The 27156-nt window shown below is 43.1% G+C and overlaps 1 protein-coding gene across 1 annotated transcript; it reads right to left on the reverse strand.

The window, feature by feature from the left end:
* Window positions 1–2800: 2800 nt before the first annotated feature.
* Window positions 2801–25714, reverse strand: LOC139390984 (pro-epidermal growth factor-like). Its single transcript, XM_071138427.1, has 24 exons — window positions 25588–25714; window positions 22999–23198; window positions 22240–22421; window positions 21093–21320; window positions 20672–20874; window positions 20452–20565; window positions 20138–20260; window positions 10759–10881; window positions 10011–10136; window positions 9701–9837; window positions 9303–9451; window positions 8953–9057; window positions 8625–8848; window positions 8350–8517; window positions 8109–8249; window positions 7846–8013; window positions 7585–7701; window positions 7175–7300; window positions 6941–7063; window positions 6501–6666; window positions 5829–5993; window positions 3712–3814; window positions 3443–3539; window positions 2801–3248 (listed from the first exon to the last, which is right to left on the reverse strand). Exons 1-24 carry the CDS (start codon window positions 25712–25714, stop codon window positions 3067–3069), a joined length of 3597 nt encoding a protein of 1198 aa, XP_070994528.1. The 3' UTR covers window positions 2801–3066.
* Window positions 25715–27156: the final 1442 nt, after the last annotated feature.

Here is a 27156-nt window from a genome sequence, read left to right on the forward strand (position 1 = left end):
GGTAGTCACCTGGAATGCATGTTAATTAACAGGTGTGCCTTCTTAAAAGTTAATTTATGGAATTTATTTCCTTCTTAATGCATTTGAGCCAATCAGTTGTGTTGTGACAAGGTAGGGGGCAAGGTAGGGGTGGTATACAGAAGGTAGCCCTATTTGGTAAAAGACCAAGTCCATATTATGGAAAGAACAGCTCAAATAAGCAAAAAGTAATGACAGTCCATCATTACTTTAAGACATGAAGGTCAGTCAATACGGAACATTTCATGAACTGTGCAGTTGCAAAAAAACATTAAGCGCTATGATGAAACTGGCTCTCATTAGGACCTCCACAGGAAAGGAAGACCCAGAGTTGCCTCTACTGCAGAGGATAAGTTCATTAGAGTTACTAGCCTCAGAAATTACAGCCCAAGTAAATGCTTCACAGAGTTCAAGTAACAGACACATCTCAATGTCAATTGTTCAGAGGAGACTGCGTGAATCAGGCCTTCATGGTTGAATTGCTGCTAAGAAACCGTTATTAAAGGACACCCATAATAAGAAGAGACTTGCTTGGGTCAAGAAACACGAGCAATTGACATTAGACTGGTGGAAATGTGTCCTTTGATCTGGAGTCCAAATTAGAGATTTTTGGTTCCAACTGCCGTGTCTTTGTGAGATACGGTGTGGGTGAACGGATGATCCCCGCATGTGTGGTTCCCACTGTGAAGCACGGAGGAGGAGGTGTTGTAGTGTGGGGGTGCTTTGCTGGTGACACTGTCTGTGATTTGTTTAGAATTCAAGGCACACTTAACCAGCATGGCTACCACAACCTTCAGCAGCGATATGCCATCCTATCTGGTTTGGGCTTAGTGGGACAATCATTTATTTTTCAACAGGAAAATGACCCAACACACCTCCAGGTTGTGTAAGGGCTATTTGTCCAAGAAGGGAAGCGATAGAGTGCTGCATCAGATGACCTGACCTCCACAATCCCCCGACTTCAACCAAATTGAGATGGTTTGGGATGAGTCGGACCGCAGAGTGAAGGAGAAGCAGCCAATGATTGTTCCGTGTATGTGGGAACTCCTTTAAGACTGTTGGAAAAGTATTCCAGGTGATGCTGGTTGAGAGAATGCCAAGAATGTGCAAAGCTGTCATCAAGGCAAAGGGTAGTTATTTGAAATATCTCAAATATAAAATATTTAGATTAGTTGAACACTTTTTTTGGTTACTACATGATTCCATATGTGTTATTCCATAGTGTTGATGTCTTCACTGTTATTCTACTATGTAGAAAATCTAGAAAAACCCTTGAATTAGTAGGTATTCTAAAAATTTTGACCAGTAGTGTATATCAGAAAATTGGAGGACTAGGAATGAAAATGACATTTGCCTGTATAAAAATAAATACACCATCAAAGTCACACAAAATATATGCTGGCAGATGACAGGATGGCTAAACAATGTACTAAAATACAAGTAAAAGATTTACTGGAGTTATTCATAAAATTGACAGAGCTATACATTTGTTCATTGACACTGATACTATCCTCCACTCTCCTCCTCCAAGCTTATACACAGGTGCTCTGCCTGAACTCTCCATTTTTGGTATGTTCTTTCTTCACTCTGTTCCATTTCCCTCTATTTCACTATGCTGCCATTAATGAGTATGCCTAAACCTCTGAGAGGTGTGATCGCAATACAATGATTCACTGTGCATCGCAGGTTACTGTCCAAATCAAATCGGTTGTTGATCATTGATCGTTACCAAAGCAAGCAATCTTTGAATTAGGTCACGTTGACATCATCACACTGAAGTTGATAGAAAGAAACACCTCTCGAAAACTTTTGAACATGTATTATGGCAACGCAATCTTCGGAAGGCACAAATCTACACTGAGCAACCTTACACTCAGAGAAGAAAACTTTTTAATCAATGATCTTTTTCTTCTTTTTTTTTTAATAAAGCAAGCCTTGATTCAATACGTGCATTTGAAATGTGATATAGCATGGCACGTTTTGTCTGATAAAACATTAACACATCTCTTATACAGCAGCTAGCAGGGAAAGGTGACTATAAACAAATGTCCTAGTTGGAACACCAGAAAAATGAAGGATATGCAAATGTTGCGGATAGAGATTAATCCCCCCCACATAGGTCTACCTAAATATAGACTAGGCAGAGGCTGTGTGACCAGACTGGACCGCCTGTTCAGCCCCAGTCTCGCTCCCCCGGGACGCCTCTTCCCCAGAGCTAAACAACCGTATTACCTTTTGTGCATGTGTTACTTGACTTTAGTTCTGAACAGCTGAAATAAAAACCCTGTGGTGATTTGAACACCCCCCCCCCCCCCCCCCCCCCCTCTCCACACACACACACACAAATGTGTTGACGTGATCCATGTGTGCCTACAAAATTCTCTGTCTGTTCTAACTAAGCATTTTGCAGTTCCATAAACATAAGGAGGACACAGACAATATTCTTATCCTAAATGTGGGGTGAAACCAAACGCATTTAGCCTGCATGACAACATAACATGTACCATGTAGCTTAGACCTGTCTTCACAGTGCATTGGGGCAAAGCAACGGCATTTTAACCATAAATAAGATACAGCTGTTATTTCGCTTCTCAGTGATCATGCAATACTGCATGATTCGATAGACAGCGCATCAATGAAATAGCCTTCCACCACTGGGCAGCCAAACTTTCTGCGCGTGTAGGTGTTCTGCGAGTGTCTCACATGCACAGAAGGTGCTGTTGTTTAGCTATCTGGAAGAGGCATCCAGAGCAGCCGGCAATACACCCACTCCCTAGAGAAAACAGGGTTATAAACATCAAGGAAAGACAGCGTCTAAAGCAACCTATGGGTTCTCCTAGCCTGGAATCGACACTGAATATCACTTTGTTTCACTATTGTTTCCTGAACTCAGTCTGGAGAAGCTCCAATAGATGGGCAGTTGGACCATCTACTAGGACGATATTCAGTGTGGATTCCAGGCTAGCAATCTCCAGGTCCCAGTGTGTGTTTTTGGTTTCTCATTTGGGGGTGGGTTCATTTCATAAGGGTATATGAGTGGGCATGGCCTCAGGTGAGCTGAGGGACGACAGAGGCAGGCTGAGGGTCATCCAGGAAGATGAGGTTGTCGATGGACTTGAGGTGGTTGGCGCCCGTCTTGTTGGTCTCCATGGTAGCCAATCCAAAAGAGCACTCATACCCTTTGTTGAGTTTGGGAATAGCCACTGCCTCCTCTGACACAAAGCTTTCACCTGTCCAATCAAAGCAAACTCGCCTCAATCCAGGGTCCAATAATACAATGTGGTTGTGCTTTATTTCACCATACAGATATTGGAAGGTACTTACAATGGAATGACATAGTAAAGCCATAACTACATACTAATAACCTATAAATTACATGTTTTATTTGATTGGGATTCATTAAAACAAGCATGTGTGATGGCACCTGTTTCGGAGGAGCAAGAGGGACAAACAGCTCTTCTTGGACAGCCCATGACGTGAATGACCTTTCCATCGCCACCGTGTTCCAAAACAACATAGAACTTAAACAGAAGGGATAACAGTTGGAGAACACAGTAAGGTAACATACAGTAGCCTACTAGTAGTTGTGGGACACCGCTCAAACAATATTCTCTGCATGTGACCCACAAGGCCTTTTGTGAGTGGTCATTGTTTTTCTGTACGGAAGTCACCATTAACTGGGTTCAGACTTACCCGTGGCGTCTTGGGGACGGTGGTCTCTGACATGTTGTCATCACTGGTGCTTGTGTCGCTCATGTCATCCACCGAGGGGTGTTTCCGAACGAATCTCCTGGACCTGCAATCACATGGCGTATCATTGTGTCATATGTCAACATATAGTCTTGTGTGGCTCACTTCGTAGAGCATGGCACTTGCAATGCCAGAGCTGTGGGTATGATTCCCACTGGGGACGAGTATGAAAATGGATGCCCTCACTACTTAAGTCGCTCTGGATAAGAGTGTCTGCTAACCTGTAAAAATTTCACTTATATGTGTCAAATCATTCCAGTGGACAACACAGTAACATGCAAAGCATCTGTCCATAATGCATTATTAAAGTGTACATGCATTTATACAGGCTGTCGTTAGCAACCGTGAGCCGTTGTTAGCAAGCATTGCACGACAAAAGACACATCCCTTCATATAATATAATGGGAACCATAGGGTATCTCATTCACAGATCTAGAGGGAATAGGGGTTATGTTGTCTTCAGTGCATTACACATGACAACTCCAATTCCAGTGTCACCCCCGGATATAGAATACACTGATAGAGAGTAAGCTGTGTCAATACCGACAAGTAAATGCGGATGCTCATATCTATGTAAATGGTGACCTGGGAGTCCTGACTGGTGGTAATCATTTTGACAGGCCGTATCAGTTCCACAGTAAAGCATGTCCCCATGGCCTACAGCATGCCTCTAGATAATATCACATGCAAAGAGCCATGAAGGAAAGGATGGCGAAACATCAATTTTACAGTCCACTGTAGTCGTATAGAGTAAGTGGCTCTATAACTTTATTACAGTGGTGTATGTTTGATCTCTGTGTCCTGTCTTTTCACCTGGAGAAGTGTGTGTGTGTGTGTGTGTGTGTGTGTGTGTGTGTGTGTGTGTGTGTGTGTGTGTGTGTGTGTGTGTGTGTGTGTGTAACTATGTTTTCAGCAGAAAGAGAGAGAGAGAGCGAGCAAGAGAGGGCGAGAGAGTGTGAGTGTGCATCATGTGTCCCCGCACGCTCAAGAGTGTTGGGTGCATCAGCTACAAAAACTAAACTGCACAAAGGTACATCTGCACCTGCAGCCAAGTGCGAAAGACAATTTTGGGAAAGAGCTATTGCCTATTGTCACCAGTGTAGCGTTTGAACCGGGATATAGCTCAGTGGGTCCATCTTGGGGCAGAGAAATGACCTATTTTGATGTGCAATTGCTGTAGAACAAGCTAAACCAAGCATGTAATTGAAAGCATGCCTCTTTCAACAGGAAGCCAAAGGAAGAGACATAGGGAAGAGTAAAAGGCCCTGCTTTGTGAGTCAAAAGAGCCGCAGAGACACCGTTGTGTTTCTCTCTAAGCCACCAAAACATCCGTCAAGAGAATCAGCCACTTAACTCAGTTAAGGGAGGGTGTGTGTGCGTGTGGAATCAAAAGGACGGGAATATAGAGTTTATGTATGCTCATGGCACCTCAGCAAAATGCGGGTCCGCACGCCGCCATTTGTTCTATGTGATTAGCTCACTTTGTATTTTCTCCCCTGCTGTTGTGCCGTCACCTATATTACACGGACCACGCCACTCTGCGTTTGATAGACACCTCTTTATGTTTCTGAAAGGGGATTGCATACTTGTCATGGTGTTAGCCCCACGGAGGGCCCACGTCTTTAATCTGTTGGGCCTATGCTCCCGATGCCTCTGCCTAGTATACAATTTTACGCATCACGTTTACATGGACACACACACCAACATCACATACACAGTGAACACACAGCAAATGGCCCCAGTCTGATAACAATTTGGACCATTCATTTTGAGCAAAATTGAACAAAGCCTATTTGTGTCTGGGGTATTTAATACACTTTATCTATGGTTTCAAAAGGGAATAGCTTATGTAATTATCTTGAACTTAATATATAAGTACAGGCTGTAACACTGTGTGTACTGCGTACCACAGCTACATCTGTTTTTGACCAAACATGGTAAGGACTACAGCAGCCTGTTACAGGTTAAGTACATTATTTATTACACTGAGGGTTACTGTGGTATAAGACCCACCCAACCAACAATCCCAGTCCCCCCACCTCCCCAATTCTCTCTCTCACCCGTAGCAGTAGGTGACGCAGGCAGCAATGGAGAGCAGGGTGATGAGGACCACCATGCCCAGGGCGATGGCCACGTTCCTTCTCTTCTCTTGTTCGGCCTGCTGCAGCTCCCACCACTCCAGATCACTGAACTGACAGCGCTCTCCCATGTAGCCCGAGATACAGCTGGGAACACCACACACAATACTCACTGTTAATATAACACACACATACAGTATGACACAACACAAATTCGGAAAAAACAACAAACTCAAAACTGGTGTTGGCTGATTTATGAGAAAAGTCGACCGAATGCTTATTGAGAACATTTCTGTATATTTTGCAGACCGATGCAGAGGCAAACTTTAGAATCCTACATCTTACTGTTTGTTCTATAGCCTTTATCCCACTGCTGATGCAATCCTTTATCTCACTTTGTTACCAAAGGTAAAGAAAAGCTGTATATATGAAACAACAGTGCCACCTACTGCCGTTATCAAGACTGACTTACTAGAGTGAAAATCCCTATAAAAAAAAAAAACATTATTAACCCTGAACTCCCAGCCACTGTATCTGAAAGGATTGGATAAGAGTAATAAGTCAGCAAATAAGTCAAAATAAGTCAGCAAATAACGACAAGTCAGCAAATAACGGTGTTGACCAATGTACAAGGAGGGAAATAGGGGTACTTGCTTGCAGGCATAGGACTCCATCTCTGGGAAGTAAAAGCAGACTCCCTCGTAGAGACAGTAAGTGTCATGAGATGAGGGGCAGCTCTCCACTGTGTTAGTGTTCAGCCATTGGCTGGTGACGTCCATAGGCCTACTGGTGGTCACCCACGAGGACGTAGTTGACAACTCTGCAAACATGCAGAGGGGAGGAGGGTGGAAAGAGAGAGAGAGGGAGAGGGAGAGAGAGAGAAAGAGAGAGAGAGAGAAAGAGAGAGAGAGAGAAAGAGAGCGAGAGAGAGAGAGAGAGAGAGAGAGAAAGAAAGAGAGGGAGGAGACACAAAGAAAAAAGTAGGTGAAACAAAGGGGTCTCGTAAAAAAATTAAGGAGAAGTTGAGCATAATTGTCTTTATAGAGATTGTTGCAGTAGTAATGTTTGTTATGATACTGTGTGTAGAACTGCACCTTGGCATGTGTGTCCATTACCACTGTAGCCAGCTTGACACTTGCAGCGGTACTTCCCTATAGTGTTGATGCATTCCGCTTGCTCATCACATTTGTGTGTTCCCATTTTACACTCGTCAAAATCTAAATGGGGGGAAAATAAACATGAGAACGATTGTGAAAATGTGAATTATATGAAAAAGAAATGAAGAAAATGTATTTGTTAATCATCAAAGTTCATGAGTGAGTGTTCACCGGTACAGTGGTGCTCCTCTCCACTGAAGCCAGGGCGACACTGGCAGTAATATCCACCAGCAGTGTTGACACACACTGAGCTCTGGATACTACACAGGGCCATCCCCAACATGCACTCATCAAGGTCTAGAAACACAACATTACACATCAAGAAACACACCTAATTCCCTTTCTGAGTTCAGGAATGACATTTAAGTCCCTTTAGCAGATCCTCATATCCAGAGCAACTTACAGGAGTAATTAGGGTTAAGTGCCTTGCTCAAGGGCACATCGACAGATTTTTCACCTCGTCAGCTCGGGGATTCAAACTAACGACTTGCTGAATGCTCTTAAAGGCTACCTGCCGCCCAATTCTCCTAAACAGGAATTGAATTGGAAATCAAAAGGTACACATGCACACACGCACTCACCCACACACAGCTCTCCATCCCCAGTGAAACCTTCCATGCAGTGGCAGGTGGGGTTGCCTCCATCCAGTAGACATTGTGCATTCACATCACAGCGGAGAGAGAAACAGTCATCCTGGTCTGGAAGGGCAAGGATGTTGCCGAAAATGTTTCAAAAGACCAATTTCACTATATAAACTGTGTATGTAGACAAAATCAGGGTGGCAGCCATTTTGTGCTACTATGAAATCTACAGTATTGTTGTTATAGCAGTGTGGCTTTTACCTGACACCATCTTCTCAATGAAGAGTGTGGGCTCACTCCCTTCGTCCATGTTGTCCTCTGCCTCCTCCCCGTCAGTAGAGAGACCAGGAACAGGGAGAGGCATGCTCTCATCGTTCAAAGTTTTGTTTTTCAGAGAGATCGGGTCTGCAGACTCACCATCTCCAGAATCTGTAGGAAAAATGATGAGCAAACCAAAGTGGTATCTTTTTAAATCAAACTCGACCTGAATCTTTATGAAAGGTGTCAACTGGGGTTCATATCACCTGTTGATCTGTAGGATGGCAAGCAGCCTTTGCCATCAGCTGATTGGGCAATGTGTGAGTGACAGGAGCAGTGGGCGAATCCTAGCCTGCTCTCGCACACCTGAGCACAGCCCCCATTTCGATAGAGACAAACATTTGCTCCTGAGGATGACAATTAAACACATTTGGTAAAAGACTGCAATAAAGCAAACATAGGTTTTTAACAATAATTTTATGGAGTCTCTCTCACTCTTCTTGCTACCTGGCTTGGCGAGGGGGTGAACCACAACTATGGATGCTGGTTGGACCATGTTGCCATGGAGACGCTCTGGGTCCATCCCCGTCCATTTGTCAATGCTCAGGAGCAGCTGCTGCTCCCTGTCCGTGATCCACAACCTGTCCTCAAACACTGCCAGGTCAAAAGGTTGACCTGGACCAATCAGAAGAGATAATGGAATTACAAAAAGAACATGTATCATATTTAGTTAATATATGCTATAACCTTTTGACTGTGTGTGTGTTCCACAGAAGCCTCACCTACTTCGTTCTCTGTCAAGACTTGTCGGTTGGAGCCATCCAGGGATGCCATCTCCAGTACGCCTCTCTTGCTGTCACACCAGTACAGCCTGTCTTCAGTGAAGTCAATGGTCAGACCACTAGGAGACACCAAGTCGGCGCTTGCGATGACCACACGATCACTTCCTTCCAAAGACGCACTCTCCAACACAGGCCTGGTTCCCATATCGGTCCAGAACAACTTCCTCAAGAAACAGAACAGAAATGATAACTCACCCATCTGCAATTAAAAGGCAGAAGACAATGTGTAGAAAAATTCTGATACATTTTTTTATTTAAAATACCGTACTTGGCTAAAGGATGAACTGCAATTCCCCTTGGTTTCTGTATGCCTTTGCTAATAATGGTCTCTCTGTCGAAGCCATCCAAGGTGCTGCGGTCAATAGTTGAGAGGCTGAAACACAGAATTCAAAAGTAACGTCCAAGGCCTAAGCTAAAATATACATTAAAAAAGAGTAGATATAATTTGAGGAGAATGAATAGAATAGAAACAAACCATGCATGATATAATTCATTGCTTGAACTTCGAATCGTCCAGTCTGAATGTCAATGTCAATGTAGTTGTGTGTGTGCTAAATTTAAATGAGGTTCTGACAATAGCATTGGCCCCAGTTCTGAACCCTGGGGTACACCACCCACCCTCGGTCAGTCCAGTAGAGCTTGCGGTTGACCCAGTCCACAGCCAGGCCCTCTGGTGAGTCCAACTCCTCAGTGAGCAAAACCTCCCTGGACCCGCCGTCCAAATCAGCACGCTCAATCTGCTTCAGTACTGTACTGGCGAAGTACACCTAGGAAAACACACACCTTTTATTATTTTTAATCAATACGCCTCATAAGCATCATTGCCTGACATGGACCAAACAGTTTCACTAACTCATCATTGAGAGTCATGCAGTAACCAGCAATGACCAATAGGTGGCAACAGATCTGAATACAGCTTACCCAAAGTGCTCCATAGTAAATTCAGAACAGTCGAGTGATTTTGCGCTGCAGTTTTGAAGTAGTAAAACTGACCTCACTGTAGATCACTTCCTTACTTTGTTTTGTACGGGATCATAGTCCAGAGCTATTACTGTTCCGCTCGGCTCCTCCACAAGGCTTTGGTCACCAGTCCCATCCAGATTAACACGTCTGATGTTTACTATGTTGGCAAACAGCAGATAAGGTGGGGGTCCTGGAATATAATGAAATGAAGTGATGACAAATAAAAAACAAGAGGGCAAACAAACCTATTTTTGCATGTGAATGTGTGTGTGCCTGTGTGTTTATTTATTGTGTGTGTTTACATGTACTTGTATGCGTGGCAGCATATGTGGTGTGTGTGAGTGTGTATCAGTGAGGACTCACCAGTGGCTGTGCAGCGTTTACCGTCTTGGTGGAGCTTGTACCCAGGCAGACAGTCACACTCCCACCTACCAGGAGTGATGGGGGAACATTGCTGACTACAGCCCCCTCGGTCGGAAGAGGTGCAGCCTGGGTGAACCACACACGCGCATGCGCGCACACACACACACACACACACACACACACACACACACACACACACACACACACACACACACACACACAAAAGGGAGAGATTCAGTGACACAGACTCCACTCAGTAACACTGAGCAATAAAACCGCCCCCTTGTAACACTGATAAAACCTCAACTCTGTAACATTGATAAAATCTCCACTCTGTAACACTGATAAAACCTCCACTCCGTAATACTGATAAAACCACTCCGTATCACTGATAAAACCTCCACTCTGTAACACTGATAAAACCTCCACTCCTTAACACTGATAAAACCGCCACTCTGTATCACTGATAAAACCTCCACTCTGTAACACTGATAAAATCTCACCTCTGTAACACTGATGAAACCTCCTCTCCCTTACACTGATGAAACCACTCCGTATCACTGATTAAACCAGTCCGAAACACTGATAGAACCACCACTCCATAACACTGATAAAATCTCCACTCTGTAACACTGATCGAACCTCCACTCCGTAACACTGATAACACCTCCACTCTGTAACACTGATAAAAACTCCACTCTGTAACACATCTCCAGTGGCTTTAGGAAAACATTTAGTGTAATAGTACCTCTGCAGGTCTGTCCATCCGGCTGTAGTAGGGACCCCTTTGGACACACACAGATGGTCCCCTCAACAGTAGCAAGACATCCATTATGGCACTGGGTCATATTGGCCAGACATGGTGAGGTCTCTGTTGATGCAAGGGCAGATAATTAGCAAAGATATAAAGAACGCAGTGCTGTATTGCAGCTTGGCGGACATACAGATGACTTTATTCGAAATTCATGATAATATAATGTTGCAAAGCAGCTCTATCTCAGTTTAAGTGGTAATAATCCAACAAACATGTTATTCCAGAATCAGATGTCCTGTTACTTTGACTGATTTCAATTTTCTTTGTCTAAGCTGACCTTATCAATTGTGTCACTTGCAAAGCATTGCACGTTGTGCGTTGAACTTAAACCTCGGGCCACATCCAATGCTCAGGCACTAATATCCTCCCTCTCATGCTACAACATCAGTGAACACACTACAGAACCAACAATCACAAATGATTAAGGGCCATGCACGAAAGGTTGCGAGCGATGAAAACCAGTGGTGGAAAAAGTACCCAATTGTCATACTTGAGTAAAAGTAAAGACTAAAAGTGAATGTCACCCAGAAAAATACTACTTGAGTAAAAGTCTAAAAGTATTTGGTTTTAAATATACTTAGGCATCAAAAGAAAAAGTATAAATCATTTCAAATTGGCACAATTTTCTTGTTTTTTTTTATTTACAGATAGCCTGGAGCACACTACAACACGCAGACATCATTTACAAGCAAAGCATGTGTGTTTATTGAGTCCTCCATATCAGAGGCAGTAGAGATGACCAGAGATGTTCTCTTGATAAGTGAGTGAATTGGACCACTTTCCTGTCCTGCTAAGCATTGAAAATGTAACGAGTGCTTTTGGGTGTCAGGGAAAATGTATGTAGTAAAAAGTATATTATTTTCCTAAGTGAAGTAAAAGTAGTCAAAAATATAAATAGTAAAGTAAAGTACAGATACTTAAAACAACTACTTAAGTAGTACTTTAAAGTGTTTTTACTTAAGTACTTTACACCAGTGATGAAAACCAAAAATCCCGTAATGCTCCTAACACCACCTAATATAACACTAATAGTAACAACATTTAAATCCAAGGTAGATCTCAAATGTAGGCCTATAATTTGATGTGCATGGAGGCAGGAGCTTGAAGCTGTCACGTGTGCTCCCTCTTTGGCCCCTAGGTCACCAGGCTGCTCGTTATGGCACACACCTGTCACCATCCCCACTCACCTGGACTCCATCACCTCCTTGATTACCTGCGCTATATATGTCACTCCCTTTGGTTCCTTCCCCAGGCGTCATTGTTTCGGTTTCATGTCTGTGCGTTGTATTATGTTTAGTTTATTGGTTATTCACTCCCTGAACATGCTTCCCGACTCCCAGAACACACTGTCACGCCCTGACCTTAGAGAGCCTTTTTATGTCTATTTGGTTTGGTCAGGGTGTGACTTGGGGTGGGCATTCTATGTTTTGTTTTCTATGATTTTGTGTTTCTATCTTTTGGCCGGGTATGGTTCTCAATCAGGGACAGCTCTCTATCGTTGTCTCTGATTGGGAACCATACTTAGGTAGCCCTTTTTCCCTCCTTTCGTGGTGGGTAGTTGACTTAGTGGCACTATAGCCCTCTTAAGCTTCACGGTTGTTTATTTTGTTTCTTGTTCTTCTTGTTTTGTTGGCGTCATTCCATTATAAAGTAATGTAAGCTCACAGAAGCAGAAACAGAAAAAAACGGAATTGGATTGAGTTGGAGAGGACTGCCCAGAACAGTGGAGTGGATTTGTCAATGGCCAACGCTCACAAAGTAGCTATGGGCCTAAATAAGTAGCGTGCATGACAACTTTACTCTCTTGCCTATTTTTGGCAACAACACAGTTTTCACTGGACAAAGCCAGATGGTTAGTGGGAAAAAAGCCTCTTAACCTCTACGCACCTTAATGAAATCCCTTTAAGATGTCTGCACTAATCCCATCCAAAAAGGTGAAAGTGTAATGAGAGTGCTTTCGAAGTCCAAGGCCCACAGTCAACGAATGTGTGTGATGTACCACAGTTGCCTGGTAATGTTGAAGTGGAGACTAAATTGAAGCTTTCTCCCTTTTAATTTTTAATTTTATCTTTATTTAACTAGGCAAGTTAGGTAAGAACAAATTCTTATTTTCAATGACAGCCTAGGAACAGTGGGTTAACTGCCTTGTTCAGGGGCAGAACAACAGATTTTTTTGACCTTGTCAGCTCGGGGATTCGATTTTGCAACCTTTCGGGTTAGTTGTCCAACACCTGCCGCCCCAGCTTTCTGCCTTGAAATCTCTTAAAATATGCTTACATAACTTTATTTAGCTTGGAATCACTTATTAACTTATGATTTAAAAAAGTTCAAATCCATCTGGATTACATTGGTTCAGGTGAAGTCATCAATGAGAAACAATCAAAGTAAGGGACTTATGTCGGTCTACTCATACATTTCACCATTGTGAAATGGTGACCAGGAATACGACTTTCCCAAAGCGGATCCTTTGTCTGCACCTCCCAGGGCATATGAACTGATTCCAGAGGCCGACCCAAAACAATGCCGCCAGAGGAGAGAGTGCCGGAGCGGTCTTCGATTGAGGCTTCAGATGCGCACACACCACCCACCTCTCCCGAGTATATTACTCGCTAATGTCCAGTCCCTAGTTAACAAAGTTGACGAAATCTGGGCAAGAGTTGCTGTCGGCGATGGTGTATGTTTCATGATTAACGACTCATGGTGTAATTGTAACAACATACAGGAACTCAAGTCCTTTTGTTCACCAAACCAAGAATTCCTCACAACCAAATGCTGACCGTATCGTCTCCCATGAGAACTCTCCTCGGTTATCATCACAGCCGGACACCAAGACCAAGACAAACATCAAGGAACTTCACTGGACTTTATGCAAAATGGAAACCATGTATCCTGAGTCTGCATTTATTGTAGCTGGGGATTTTAACGAAGCTAATTTGAGAACAAGGCTACCTAAATTCTATCAGAATATCAATTGCTGTACACGACTGAGTAACACGCTCGACCATTGCTACTCTAACTTCCGCGATGCATACAAGGCACTCCCCCACCCTCCTTTTGGCAAATCTGACCATGACTCCATCTTGTTGCTCCCCTTCTATGGGCAGAAACGTAAACAGGAAGCACCCATGCTTAGGTGTATCCAATGCTGGACTGATCAATCCAATTACACACTTCAGGATTGCTACGGTCACATGGACTGGGATATGTTCCGGGTAGACTCAGAGAATAACATTGACGTATACTCTGACTCGTTGAGCGAGTTCATAAGGAAGTGTATAGGAGATGTTGTACCGACTGTGACTATTAAAAGCTTCCCTAACCAGAAACCGTGGATTTATGGCAGCATTTGCTCATACCACTGCAAAGCACGTACCACTGCATATAATCATGGCAAGGCGACTGGAAATATAACCGAATACAAACAGTGTAAGGCAATCAAACAAGCAAAGTGTCAGTATAGAGACAAAGTGGAGTCGCAAAGTGGAGGCTCAAAAACGAGACGTATGTGATAGGGTCTGCAGACAATCACGGATTACAAAAAGAAAACCAGTCCGGTTGTGGACATCGACATCTTGCTTCATGACAAAATAAACAACCTATTTGCGCAATTTGAGGACAATAGAGTGCCACCGACAAAGACTGCACACCGTGGCCGACATGAGTAAAACATTTAAACGTGTTAACCCTCGCAAGGCTGCCGGCCCAGACAGCATCCCAAACCGCATCCTCAGAGCATGCGCAGACCAGCTGGCTGGTGTGTTTACGGACATATTCAATCAATCCCTATCCCAGTCTACTGTCCCCACATGATTTAAGAGGGCCACCATTGTTCCTGTTCCCAAGAAAGCTAAGGTAACTGAACTAAAGGACTATCGCCACGTAGCACTCACTTCTGTCATCATGAAGTGCTTTGAGAGACTAGTCAAGGATCATTTCACCTCCACCCTACCTGTCATCCTAGACCCACTTCAATTTGCTTACTGTCCCAATAGGTCCACAGACGATGCAATCGCCATCACACTGCCCTATCCCATTTGGACAAGAAGAATACCTATGTAAGAATGCTGTTCATTGACTACAGCTCAGCATTCAACACAATAATAACCTCCAAACTCATCATTAAGCCTGAGACCCTAGGTCTCGACCCTGCCCTGTGCAACTGAGTCCTGGACTTCCTGACGTGGCTAATAAGCCTGGCTGCACATCTGACTCCCTGACCTACTGCAAATTGAGAAATGATGTGACTAAACTCAACAAAAATAATAAGAAACTGTATTATGAAGCCAATCTCAATGACATAAAGAATGCTGGAAACTTTGGAGTACTTTAAATGAAATTATTGGCATAAAGATAAATTAACCTCCTTCTTTCATCGAATCAGATGACTTATTCATCACAAAACCATTTGATGTTGCCAATTATGTTAATGGTTATTTTATCGGCAAAGTTGGCAAACTTAGGCAGGAAATGCCAACAACGAATAGTGATCCATTGTACTCAAGGATGAAAAAAAACTAATAATGAAAGAAAAGTATTGCACATTTTAATTTTATAAAGTTAGTGTGGGAGAGGTGGAAAATGTATTGTCATCGATCAATAATGACAAATCTCCTGGCATTGACAACTTAGATGGAAAGCTACTGAGGATGGTACTGTAGCTGACTCTATAGCCACTCCTATCTGTCATATCTTTATTCTGAGCCTAGAGGAAAGTTTTTGTCCTCAAGCCTGGAGGGAAACCAAAGTCATTCCGCTACCCAAGAGTGGTAAAGTGGCCTTTACTGGTTCTAACAGCAGACCTGTCAGCTTGCTGCCATCTCTTCGCAAACTGTTTGAAAAAATTGTGCTTGACCAAATACAATGTTACTTCTAAGTTAGCAAATTAATAACAGACAAACTTGAGAGTGCTAATAGAGAAGGACACTGAACATGAACTGCACTGACATAAATGACTGATGATTGGTTGAAAGAAACTGTAAACTGAAAAGATTGTGCGTGCTGTACTGTTATATTTCAGTGCAGCCTTTGATATTAGTTTCCATAACCTGTTGTTGAGAAAAGGTATCTGTTGTAGCTTTTCAACTTCTGCCATATCGTGGATTCAGAGCAATCTATCTAATATTACTCAGACGTTTTTCTTTAATGAAAGCTTTTCTAGCTTGTGTGGTGTACTGCAGGGCAGGTCTCTAGGCCCTCTACTCTTTTCTATTTTTACCAATGACTTGCCACTGTCATTAAACAAAGCATGTGTGTCCATGTATGCTGATGATTCAACCATATAAGCATCAGCAACCACAGCTAATGAAATCAACCCTTAACAAAGAGTTTCAGTCTGTTTTGAAATGGGTGGCCAGTAATTAACTGGTCCTGAACATCTCTTAAACTAAGAGCATTGTATTTGGTACAAATCATTCCCTAAGTTCTAGACCTCAGCTGATTCTGGTAATGAATGGTGTGGCTGTTGAACATGTTGAGGAGACTAAATTACTTGGTGTTACCTTAGATTGTAAACTGTCATGGTCAAAACACATAGATTCAATGGTTGTAAAGATGGGGAGAGGTCTGTCCGTAATAAAGAGATGCTCTGCTTTTTTGACACCACATTCCACAAAGCAGGTCCACAGGCTCTAGTTGTATCTTATCTTAATCATTGTTCAGTCATATGGTCAAGTGCTGCACAGAAGTTAAGCTGCAGCTGGTCCTGAACAGAGCGGCACGTCTTGCCTTTCATTGTATTCAGAGGGCTAACATTAATACTACACATGCCAGCAACTCTCTTGGCTAAATTTTTGTTTGGTCAACTTACATACATTGGTCTTTCACAGTCCCCAGGTCCAGAACAAATTCAAGGAAATGTATAGTATTCTACAGAGCCTTGAGTGCATGGAACTCCTTTCCATCTTATATAGCGCAATTGAACAGCAAACCTGGCTTCAAAAACCAAATAAAGCAACACCTCGTGGCACAACGCCTCTCCCCCTTGTGATCTACTTGTTGTGTGTATGTACTGACATGTACAGTGCCTTGCGAAAGTATTCGGCCCCCTTGAACTTTGCGACCTTTTGCCACATTTCAGGCTTCAAACATAAAGATATAAAACTGTATTTTTTTGTGAAGAATCAACAACAAGTGGGACACAATCATGAAGTGGAACGACATTTATTGGATATTTCAAACTTTTTTAACAAATCAAAAACTGAAAAATTGGGTGTGCAAAATTATTCAGCCCCCTTAAGTTAATACTTTGTAGCGCCACCTTTTGCTGCGATTACAGCTGTAAGTTGCTTGGGGTATGTCTCTATCAGTTTTGCACATCGAGAGACTGAAATTTTTTCCCATTCCTCCTTGCAAAACAGCTCGAGCTCAGTGAGGTTGGATGGAGAGCATTTGTGAACAGCAGTTTTCAGTTCTTTCCACAGATTCTCGATTGGATTCAGGTCTGGACTTTGACTTGGCCATTCTAACACCTGGATATGTTTATTTTTGAACCATTCCATTGTAGATTTTGCTTTATGTTTTGGATCATTGTCTTGTTGGAAGACAAATCTCCGTCCCAGTCTCAGGTCTTTTGCAGACTCCATCAGGTTTTCTTCCAGAATGGTCCTGTATTTGGCTCCATCCATCTTCCCATCAATTTTAACCATCTTCCCTGTCCCCACTGAAGAAAAGCAGGCCCAAACCATGATGCTGCCACCACCATGTTTGACAGTGGGGATGGTGTGTTCAGCTGTGTTGCTTTTACGCCAAACATAACGTTTTGAATTGTTGCCAAAAAGTTCAATTTTGGTTTCATCTGACCAGAGCACCTTCTTCCACATGTTTGGTGTGTCTCCCAGGTGGCTTGTGGCAAACTTTAAACAACACTTTTTATGGATATCTTTAAGAAATGGCTTTCTTCTTGCCACTCTTCCATAAAGGCCAGATTTGTGCAATATACGATTGATTGTTGTCCTATGGACAGAGTCTCCCACCTCAGCTGTAGATCTCTGCAGTTCATCCAGAGTGATCATGGGCCTCTTGGCTGCATCTCTGAGCAGTCTTCTCCTTGTATGAGCTGAAAGTTTAGAGGGATGGCCAGGTCTTGGTAGATTTGCAGTGGTCTGATACTCTGTCAATTTCAATATTATCGCTTGCACAGTGCTCCTTGGGATGTTTAAAGCTTGGGAAATCTTTTTGTATCCAAATCCGGCTTTAAACTTCTTCACAACAGTATCTCGGACCTGCCTGGTGTGTTCCTTGTTCTTCATGATGCTCTCTGCGCTTTTAACGGACCTCTGAGACTCTCACAGTGCAGGTGCATTTATACGGAGACTTGATTACACACAGGTGGATTGTATTTATCATCATTAGTCATTTAGGTCAACATTGGATCATTCAGAGATCCTCACTGAACTTCTGGAGAGAGTTTGCTGCACTGAAAGTAAAGGGGCTGAATAATTTTGTACGCCCAATCTTTCAGTTTTTGATTTGTTAAAAAAGTTTGAAATATCCAATAAATGTCGTTCCACTTCATGATTGTGTCCCACTTGTTGTTGATTCTTCACAAAAAAATACAGTTTTATATCTTTATGTTTGAAGCCTGAAATGTGGCAAAAGGTCGCAAAGTTCAAGGGGGCCAAATACTTTCGCAAGGCACTGTATGTGTAACTGATACAGTGGGGCAAAAAAATATTTAGTCAGCCACCAATTGTGCAAGTTCTCCCATTAAAAAGATGAGAGAGGCCTGTAATTTTCATCATAGGTACACTTCAACTATGATAGACAAAATGAGGAAAAAAAATCCAGAAAATCACATTGTAGGATTTTTAATGAATTTATTTGCAAATTATGGTGGAAAATAAGTATTTGGTCACCTACAAACAAGCAAGATTTCTGGTTCTCACAGACCTGTAACTTCTTCTTTCAGAGGCTCCTCTGTCCTCCACTCGTTACCTGTATTAATGGCACCTGTTTGAACTTGTTATCAGTATAAAAGACACCTGTTCAAAACCTCAAACAGTCACACTCCAAACTCCACTATGGCCAAGACCAAAGAGCTGTCAAAGGACACTAGAAACAAAATTGTAGACCTGCACCAGGCTGGGAAGACTGAATCTGCAATAGGTAAGCAGCTTGGTTTGAAGAAATCAACTGTGGGAGCAATTATTAGGAAATGGAAGACATGCAAGACCACTGATAATCTCCCTCGATCTGGGGCTCCACGCAAGATCTCACCCCGTGGGGTCAAAATGATCGGTGAGCAAAAATCCCAGAACCACACGGGGGGACCTAGTGAATGACCTGCAGAGAGCTGGGACCAAAGTAAAAAACCCTACCATCCGTAACACACTACGCTGCCAGGGACTCAAATCCTGCAGTGCCAGACATGTCCCCCTGCTTAAGCCAGTACATGTCCAGGCCTGTCTGAATTTTGCTAGAGAGCATTTGGATGACCCAGAAGAAGATTGGGAGAATGTCATATGGTCAGATGAAACCAAAATATAACTTTTTGGTAAAAACTCAACTCGTCGTGTTTGGAGGACAAAGAATGCTGAGTTGCATCCAAAGAACACCATACCTACTGTGAAGCATGGGGGTGGAAACATCATGCTTTGGGGCTGTTTTTCTGCAAAGGGACCAGGATGACTGATTTGTGTAAAGGAAAGAATGAATGGGGCCATGTATCGTGAGATTTTGAGTGAAAACCTTCCATCAGCAAGGGCATTGAAGATGAAACGTGGCTGGGTCTTTCAGCATGACAATGATCCCAAACACACCGCCCGGGCAACGAAGGAGTGGCTTCGTAAGAAGCATTTCAAGGTCCTGGAGTGGCCTAGCCAGCCTCCAGATCTCAACCCCATAGAAAATCTTTGGAGGGAGTTGAAAGTCCGTGTTGCCCAGCAACAGCCCAAAACATCACTGCTCTAGAGGAGATCTGCATGGAGGAATGGGCCAAAATACCAGCAACAGTGTGTGAAAACCTTGTGAAGACGTCTGACCTCTGTCATTGCTAACAAAGGGTATATAACAAAGTATTGAGATAAACTTTTGTTATTGACCAAATACTTATTTTCCACCATAATTTGCAAATAAATTCATTAAAGATCCTACAATGTGATTTTCTGGATTTTTTTTCCTCTCATTTTGTCTGTCAACAAATGTACAACAAAGCCCTGTTCTCTTTGTATTATTGTATTAATTGTATTATTGTCAAGAGAAAAATTCAAGAAGTAAATAACCATACTTTCCAAATCAACAGGACAATACCACTTGTGGTCAAGGACCAGCAAAGACATTGATGGAGAATTGCTTTCTTGCAGAAGTGCTTTCTTACCGTGGCAGGTTTTCCTATCAGGAAGCAGAGCGTAACCCTTGGGGCAGGTGCAGAAGTAGGAGCCTGGAATGTTCTCACAGCCCAGGGAACAGCCGTGGTCCCACAGGCCACACTCATTGACATCTAGGATTCAATTTTTGAATGTTTAGTCTACAAGTAATCCTTGTAGGTAATAATCCATTCCACACTCAACAATGAATACAATTGCCAATTGCTAATATTGCAATTTCATAGCATCACATAGTATTGTATATCAAAGCATAGCAAAGCATAACAAGAACTCAGCATTGTTGCTAAATGAATGAATACCATACCTTCACAGTAGTTCCCATGTTTGCTAAGGGCAAAGCCTTTAGTGCACTGGCAGATCCCCTGCTCAGCTGGGTTGGAGCACACATTCACACACACTCCTGTACGACCATCACACACTGTATTAAAAAGGTTATGGAATAAGTTTAGAACAGAGTTCAAGGTTTTGGAACAGAGTTGGACCAAACTTATTGAAGAAACAGCTAAAATGCACTGAACTCTGACCTGGAAAGACAGGCATGGAGTCTTCAATTGGCTGGTTGAGAGGATGTACCACCTTGACAGCAGTAGGGGGGTGTGTCATTCGCTTTAGGTTGATGTTTTCTGCCTCACCCCCTGAGTACTTATTGACTTGCCGTATCGTCCGTGAACTCATATCAGTGTAGAAGACTTGCTCCAGGAACACAGACATCCCCAAAGACTGAGACCTGGAGGGAAGAATACTCAGAAGTTATCAATAATATAAACCGATCTACAAGTCATATATCTAATTATACAGTACACTGCTCTAGTGCTAAATACAGGTAGCTGCCCATTTGCAACATGGTCTCATTAGAATATGTCAAAACAGTGATATTTAACCACTGGAGTTATATGTCACCTGTGCTGAAAAATGAGTGACATAGCTATAATGACATCTGCTTACAGTAGTGGCTGGTCAATGACATTGACAACATTCCCGTTGTAGTCACACGACCCAATGGCACTTTCTCCCTCCAGACTGAACTGGACCCAGAACAGTCTCTTGTCCGTCCGGTCGACCGACAGCCCTCCCAGTCTCTCCGGAATCTTCAGCACTGTAGTAATCATCTCTCCCGCTACATCCGACCTCTGAATACTGGGTGTGATTCCGTCAGACAGCCAGAATATAAATCTGAGGAAAGGTATATTGGTTTTAGGGATAAGGAAGTGGCCCACATTGAAGACTTGAAATCAGGTAAGAGGACATGCCCAGACATGCCTAACCAAGTACACATGCGATTTCTGGGTTTTGGTGATTACACCAAATGTATCCATCCACATTAACACAAGGTTAGATTGAATGTACACAACACTGAGTGCACAAAACATTAGGAATACCTGCTCTTTCCATGATACAGACTGAACAGGTCAATCCAAGTGAAAGGTATGATCCCTTATTGATGTCACTTGTTAAATCCATTTCAATCCGTGTACAGTAAATGAAGGGCAGGATGCAGGTTAAATAAGGATTTCTAAGCTTTGAGACATTTGAGACATGGTTTGTGTATTTGTGCCATTCAGACGGTGAATGGGCAAGACAAATGATTGAAGTGCCTTTGAATGGGGTATGGCAGAGTCCATGCCCCAACGAATTGAGGCTGTTCTGAAGGCAAAAGTAGGAGCAACTCAATATGCTGGTGTTCCTAACGTTTTGCACACTCAGTGTAGAACACGTTAGTGAACAGGAGAGAATTTCACATAGGAAAAATACAGATAATCAAAAAATATATGCATCTGCGTTTTGGTGTACTTCACTTATACCTGCCTGGCATGAAGCAATCGCCTCTGAGGGTCAAAATGGCTCCCTTTTTCTCTGACCAGAGAGTGGAGGTAAGTGAGAGGCAATCTGCCAGATTACACCTACAGGTATGTGCCAGCCGTGTTAAAAGAGGCAAGAACCCTTTAAAGGCCCAGCATTATAGTAACCCACAAACAAGATGGTGGGTAACTCTAAGGAACTGCATTGGGATGTTTGTCACCAGTGCTCTAATCTTACTCATAGTTACTTGGAAACATACAGAGATACACGTTGAGATAATGTATTGCGTTACCTGTCATTTGGTGCAACTGCTATGGAGATTGGCTGCGATAAATGTCTTAGAAGAGTCCTCTCATTTTTCCCATCTGTATCCACTCTTTTGATACTTCCCACTTCTCCACTGGTCCAAATGACAAAATTGTGAACCCAGTCGACCGCAAGGCCTGAGATCCCTTTCTCAGACGAGTGCAGCTTCTGAAAAGGATGCAGTACAGTTGTGGATCTATAACCATTCATGTTGTTGACTCAACCTTGGATACAATAGATATTAGCATATTGACCAGTGACAAATAGGAGGTAATACTTTGTCCATGGGATACGGTGGCCATATTAGGAAAGCCTCAGAGTCACAGTGTCCATATTAGGACAGAATTTTACATGACTTTTTACATTTTAGTAATTTAGCAGACACTCTTATCCAGAGCGACTTACAGTGCATTCATCTTAAGGTAGCTAAGAGAGACAACTGCAAATCACCGTCATAGTAAGCACATTAATCTTCCTCAATAAGTAGCTATCGGCAAATGCAATGAGAATAAGAAAAGTGCAAGCGTTAGTTCAAGAGAAGAAAAGGTTGTTTATTCGCGGTGGGGAAAGATGGGGAGGCGGAGTGTTGTGGCATTAATTGAGATACTCTTTTCAAGAGGTAGGTGACTGTGACTCTTGTGACTCCGACTCAGTCCTTATATGGACACCGTAATATTACATTCTGTTTCTTTTTTTTAAGGTGATACATTTTTTTTTAAGGTGAACTAGTAGTATGTGGATGCACCTGTCTCTGTGTTCCATCCATCGCTGCTTTGTAGATGACCCCTGTCTTTTTATCGGCCCAGTAAACTCTCCCCTCTGTGTAGTGGAAGTCCAGTAGGATAGAGTTTCCAACACCGGTCACAACCCTTTTTTGATTCCCTCCATCAAGGTCCATCCGGTATATAGCCTTACCATGGCCGAAGATCAGATAGGGCTCTGGAGCTTTCCAAAAGGAACACAGATTCTAAATCATAGATGGTAGATAGTGTATGATCATAGTCGTCGTCCCATCAGACAACCAAAATACTGTATAAATCTGGAGGACTGTGATGTTAGGGATTTCAGACACACTGGACCCACATCATGGACCGGAAGTAACCTAAGATTTGAAATCAGGTACTAGATGGGACCAACTGAGTTATACTCTGCCGTGCTGCCAGAGCGCTTTCAATGTGAGAATACACAGAGCTACTAAAACTGTTTCTGGGAAAATGTTCTGAAGCTGAATCAATGTGATATAATATAATACCACGACAAAGGAAGCCTATAATGTTACTGTTATACCTCAAATACCTCATTTCTAGTGAGACTTTAGGAGCTGAAGTTGAATAGTCACATTTCTTGTGTCATGCAGCCAAAACTCAATGGCCCGGATAACTAGGCAGAATATATGCATTGGTACAGTAACTGAAGAAAATCGAAATGCACATTCCATTAATTCGCTTGAGATCAAATGAGTGGCATGCAGACGCAGTTCGGACATTTCAAGGTGACTAAACAGTGCACAGTGTGCAATACTATAGTGTGGCAGTTTGTAATCCATAGCTGTCCATTTTCTCCTTACTGTCACATAATTTCCTGACTGAAAGACGTCCAGGGCTGCACAAGTCACCATTGCTATAGAATTTGCAACTTTACTGCCAGTCCCTTTTCAATGTGTGCTGTTCTGTGCCGATACCTTTGTTGAATGAGTTGAATCAATGTGGCTGTCTAAAATCCTATTGATGGTGTTTAATGGGGCGGAGTTCAAGGCAGCTCTGGCTGCTTCCCAATAAAACAGTCGTCTCTTAGCAACATGTGCTTTCATACTCTCCTTTCACATGGTGAACATCCTCATATGTCAGAAAGGACTGTCTTGGACATTCCAGTCATTGGAAGTTTAAAATCATAGTAGCACGTAACATACCAAAAAATGTTATATTTCACTCAAATATAATTATTTCATGCTGTTTGGAAGAGAAAGCTGTTAACTGAGTGAATCCAAAATCTTATTGTTAAGTGGAAACAGAACATCTGAGACAACCATTGTCTTGCGACACGTTGAAAAGGTTAACAACATGAATGCTAGATGTGTTGTGTTCGATTGCTCTTCCTTTGACCTTGACCCAAAACAATATGCTAATCTAGTCTAACATGCCCATGTCAACACATGGGTGAAGCATCATTATCATGTGCATCCATGGACACCAGTCACTGGTGTTGAGGAATGAAGACAACAATGAATCTCCATAGGCCAGGGGCAGAAAAACAATGAATCATCTGTCTGTGTGGTGGTTCATGCGGTCAATGATGCCCAATGGTGAACTTTAAAAACAGGTCATTTGCTAGGATACAAAATGGAGACCATTCAGGGCCATTCTTGGGGGCCATCTTCATTTTAGATTTTTTTTAAAAATCCCTTAAACAATGGTGGTCATTTTGTGTAAATCATGCATTTATGTAAATTGGAGATATTTGTGTAACAAATGACATATGTTGACATCAAATTGGAATTTCCCCCTATAATCTAGTACACCTGACATGGAAGTGACCCAGTCTAGGGGGTAACCTCTTGACCATGGAGAATGCATTCCACAAGTCTCCACTGTGTCCACTGCGTCCACTACACTTGATGCCGATGGGAGTGGCATGACCCGGTCATAGGGGATAACCTCTCCGGGTGTGAGGGGATAACCCTGACTTAAGCCTCCACTGACACCACTAAAGGCAGGCACTCGTCCAACTGACCAGAGACCAGTACTGTCCACGGCCAGCTAGGACCGGCCCTACCCAGATTGCACACTCTGCCCAGCCAGCTCGCTGTGACGCATGAGAAGTCCGTCTGTTACCCTCCCACTCACTGTTTTCCCTCAGGGATAAAGGTAACCCTTGTGTAAGGGTCACTATTTACCAACTTGCCACAGCCAAAAACGAAATAGTGTCAGATGCCTTCGGTTACATGTACTGTAATGTATAGTGGTGTGGCGACTGACTGAAAATAATGTAAGGCTAATTTAAAGGAGAGTACTACCAATACAATGTATCTGGTCATTTGTGAATATTAGACAGCAAGTCAATGCTTGATAATGGAGCTCAATATCATTTATGCACTGGTACCGGTTATCGTTTACACGTGTCAAAGTGGAAGGCTTTAGGATCAAGTTACATTTTATTAAGGTCCAATTTGTTAAACGTAGATGTTTTAACAAAATCTAAAAAGAAAAAGTAAATAGATGTAACACTATGCTCCTTAGTCCATACAACCAGTTTGACTCTGTTCTAGAGTGAACACAGATGTTACTGTACCAACCAGTGCACACTTTGCTAAAGTACAGATGTGAACCCAACTCACCCACACAGCTCCCATTACCCACACCTGACGGGTTTCCGAGCCAACATGCCTTCCCAGGGGCCGCTGAGGCTCCGTCGTTTTGCACTGAGAAATAGACCAGCACTGCTGCGACCGTCACAACCAACATAATCCTGCGCTCCGTCTCAATCCGGGGAGGCACACTTTACTCACACCAGCCAGGCATTCCTTATCTTGGTCAGACCGTGCGTGCGAGAATTCCACCAAAACTCTGCGACGGTCGCTGACGGCCGTTGGGCATCCTTCTCCAAGGCCCCGGCGGGATGAGAGAAAGGAGAAGCCAGTTTCACATCCCAAAAGAGGTGGAAAATGAGATGGAGGCTGTGGACACAAAAAGGAGGGTCAATGAGTTAGCCAGTGGATTCTCTCCCAAACTAGGCTCTGTGGGATCTTTTGGGCTCCTCACTCTGGCTCCCAGGTTGCTTAGCTGTTTTGGAAGCAAAGTATGAAATTCCGGACACCCCCGTGGTAAATTTTACACATCCCGGGCCAGGCTGGAGAAGGATTTTCCTCGAACAGGAGTCGGTGTCTGAAGCAGAATGCAGAATATGCAAGTAATGAGACAAGGACTGCAGCAAAGTCCCAGAAAACAACAGCAGCTCCTAGTCCTCACCCCACCCCCTACCCCTTTGTGTGTATGTGTGCGTGTGTGCGTGCGTGTGGACCTATTAGCATAGATATATATCTGACTCTTTTGTGGATTCTTTTCAGAAGAGAATTAAGGTGACCTCTGACACCCTTAACCTTCCACACACATCTGTACACACACATATGGTAACAGACAAACAGACATGCACTGTCAAATACACCTATTGACATGCACCAACGCACACACACACACACACGCACGCACGCACGCTCACACACACACACACACACACACACACACACACACACACACACACACACACACACACACACACACACACACACACACACCACTGTTATCCTCTTTTCCCCATTTTCTTCACCAGGGACAGTCATGTCAGGAAGACTCTCTGTGCTCAATTGTACACTGTTGTACAGATTGTACAGACATCGTGTGTATTCGGATTAGAACGTGTACCTTATATGTGTGTATCTGTCTCTCCTGTATGACCGTCTCCCTGAGTGAATCAGGCTGGATGAGTAAGCGGGAGATCTCGGAGGAGTGGAGGAGACTTGTCAGTGGCCTGCTTGTTTTCTGTTTACTCAGGAGTGCAATCGTCAGACTCCACCAACCAAACCCCTATTCATGCCCAGGATGACTAGCATATTGTTAGCAGCAGTGTCACAAGTGGCCGTTGACGTAGCTGTAGGAGGGCTAACGAGGCTGGAAAGGGCTCAGTGTCCACAGCTATAGTGGAGCTGGAAACGTGCCTAAACAATGGCCTTTGTCTTGTGATTTCACCTCTGTTGACAACATTTGAAATGTCACTCTAGATCAAATTCTGCACATAGTGGACTCTCATTGTCATCTAAACACGCTGATGTATTTGGAAATGTCATGCAATGCACCTTGGAATACTGTGTCACTCTTAATTCTTTTGTTGTATTTTGAGGGACATGGTA

This window comes from Oncorhynchus clarkii, chromosome 31 (genome assembly GCF_045791955.1).
Source record: "Oncorhynchus clarkii lewisi isolate Uvic-CL-2024 chromosome 31, UVic_Ocla_1.0, whole genome shotgun sequence".
NCBI lineage: Eukaryota > Metazoa > Chordata > Actinopteri > Salmoniformes > Salmonidae > Oncorhynchus > Oncorhynchus clarkii.

Bases quoted from the DNA above. Each gene is read 5' to 3' on its own strand.
- LOC139390984 (XM_071138427.1), bottom strand. From the start codon at position 25,714: ATGTTGGTTGTGACGGTCGCAGCAGTGCTGGTCTATTTCTCAGTGCAA. The intron at 21,321-22,239 runs GTAACGCAATAC...ACCTTTCCTCAG, and splicing joins GCAGTTGCACCAAATGACAG to ATTTATATTCTGGCTGTCTG. The intron at 7,702-7,845 runs GTAAAAGCCACA...TTGCCCTTCCAG, and splicing joins CATTGAGAAGATGGTGTCAG to ACCAGGATGACTGTTTCTCT.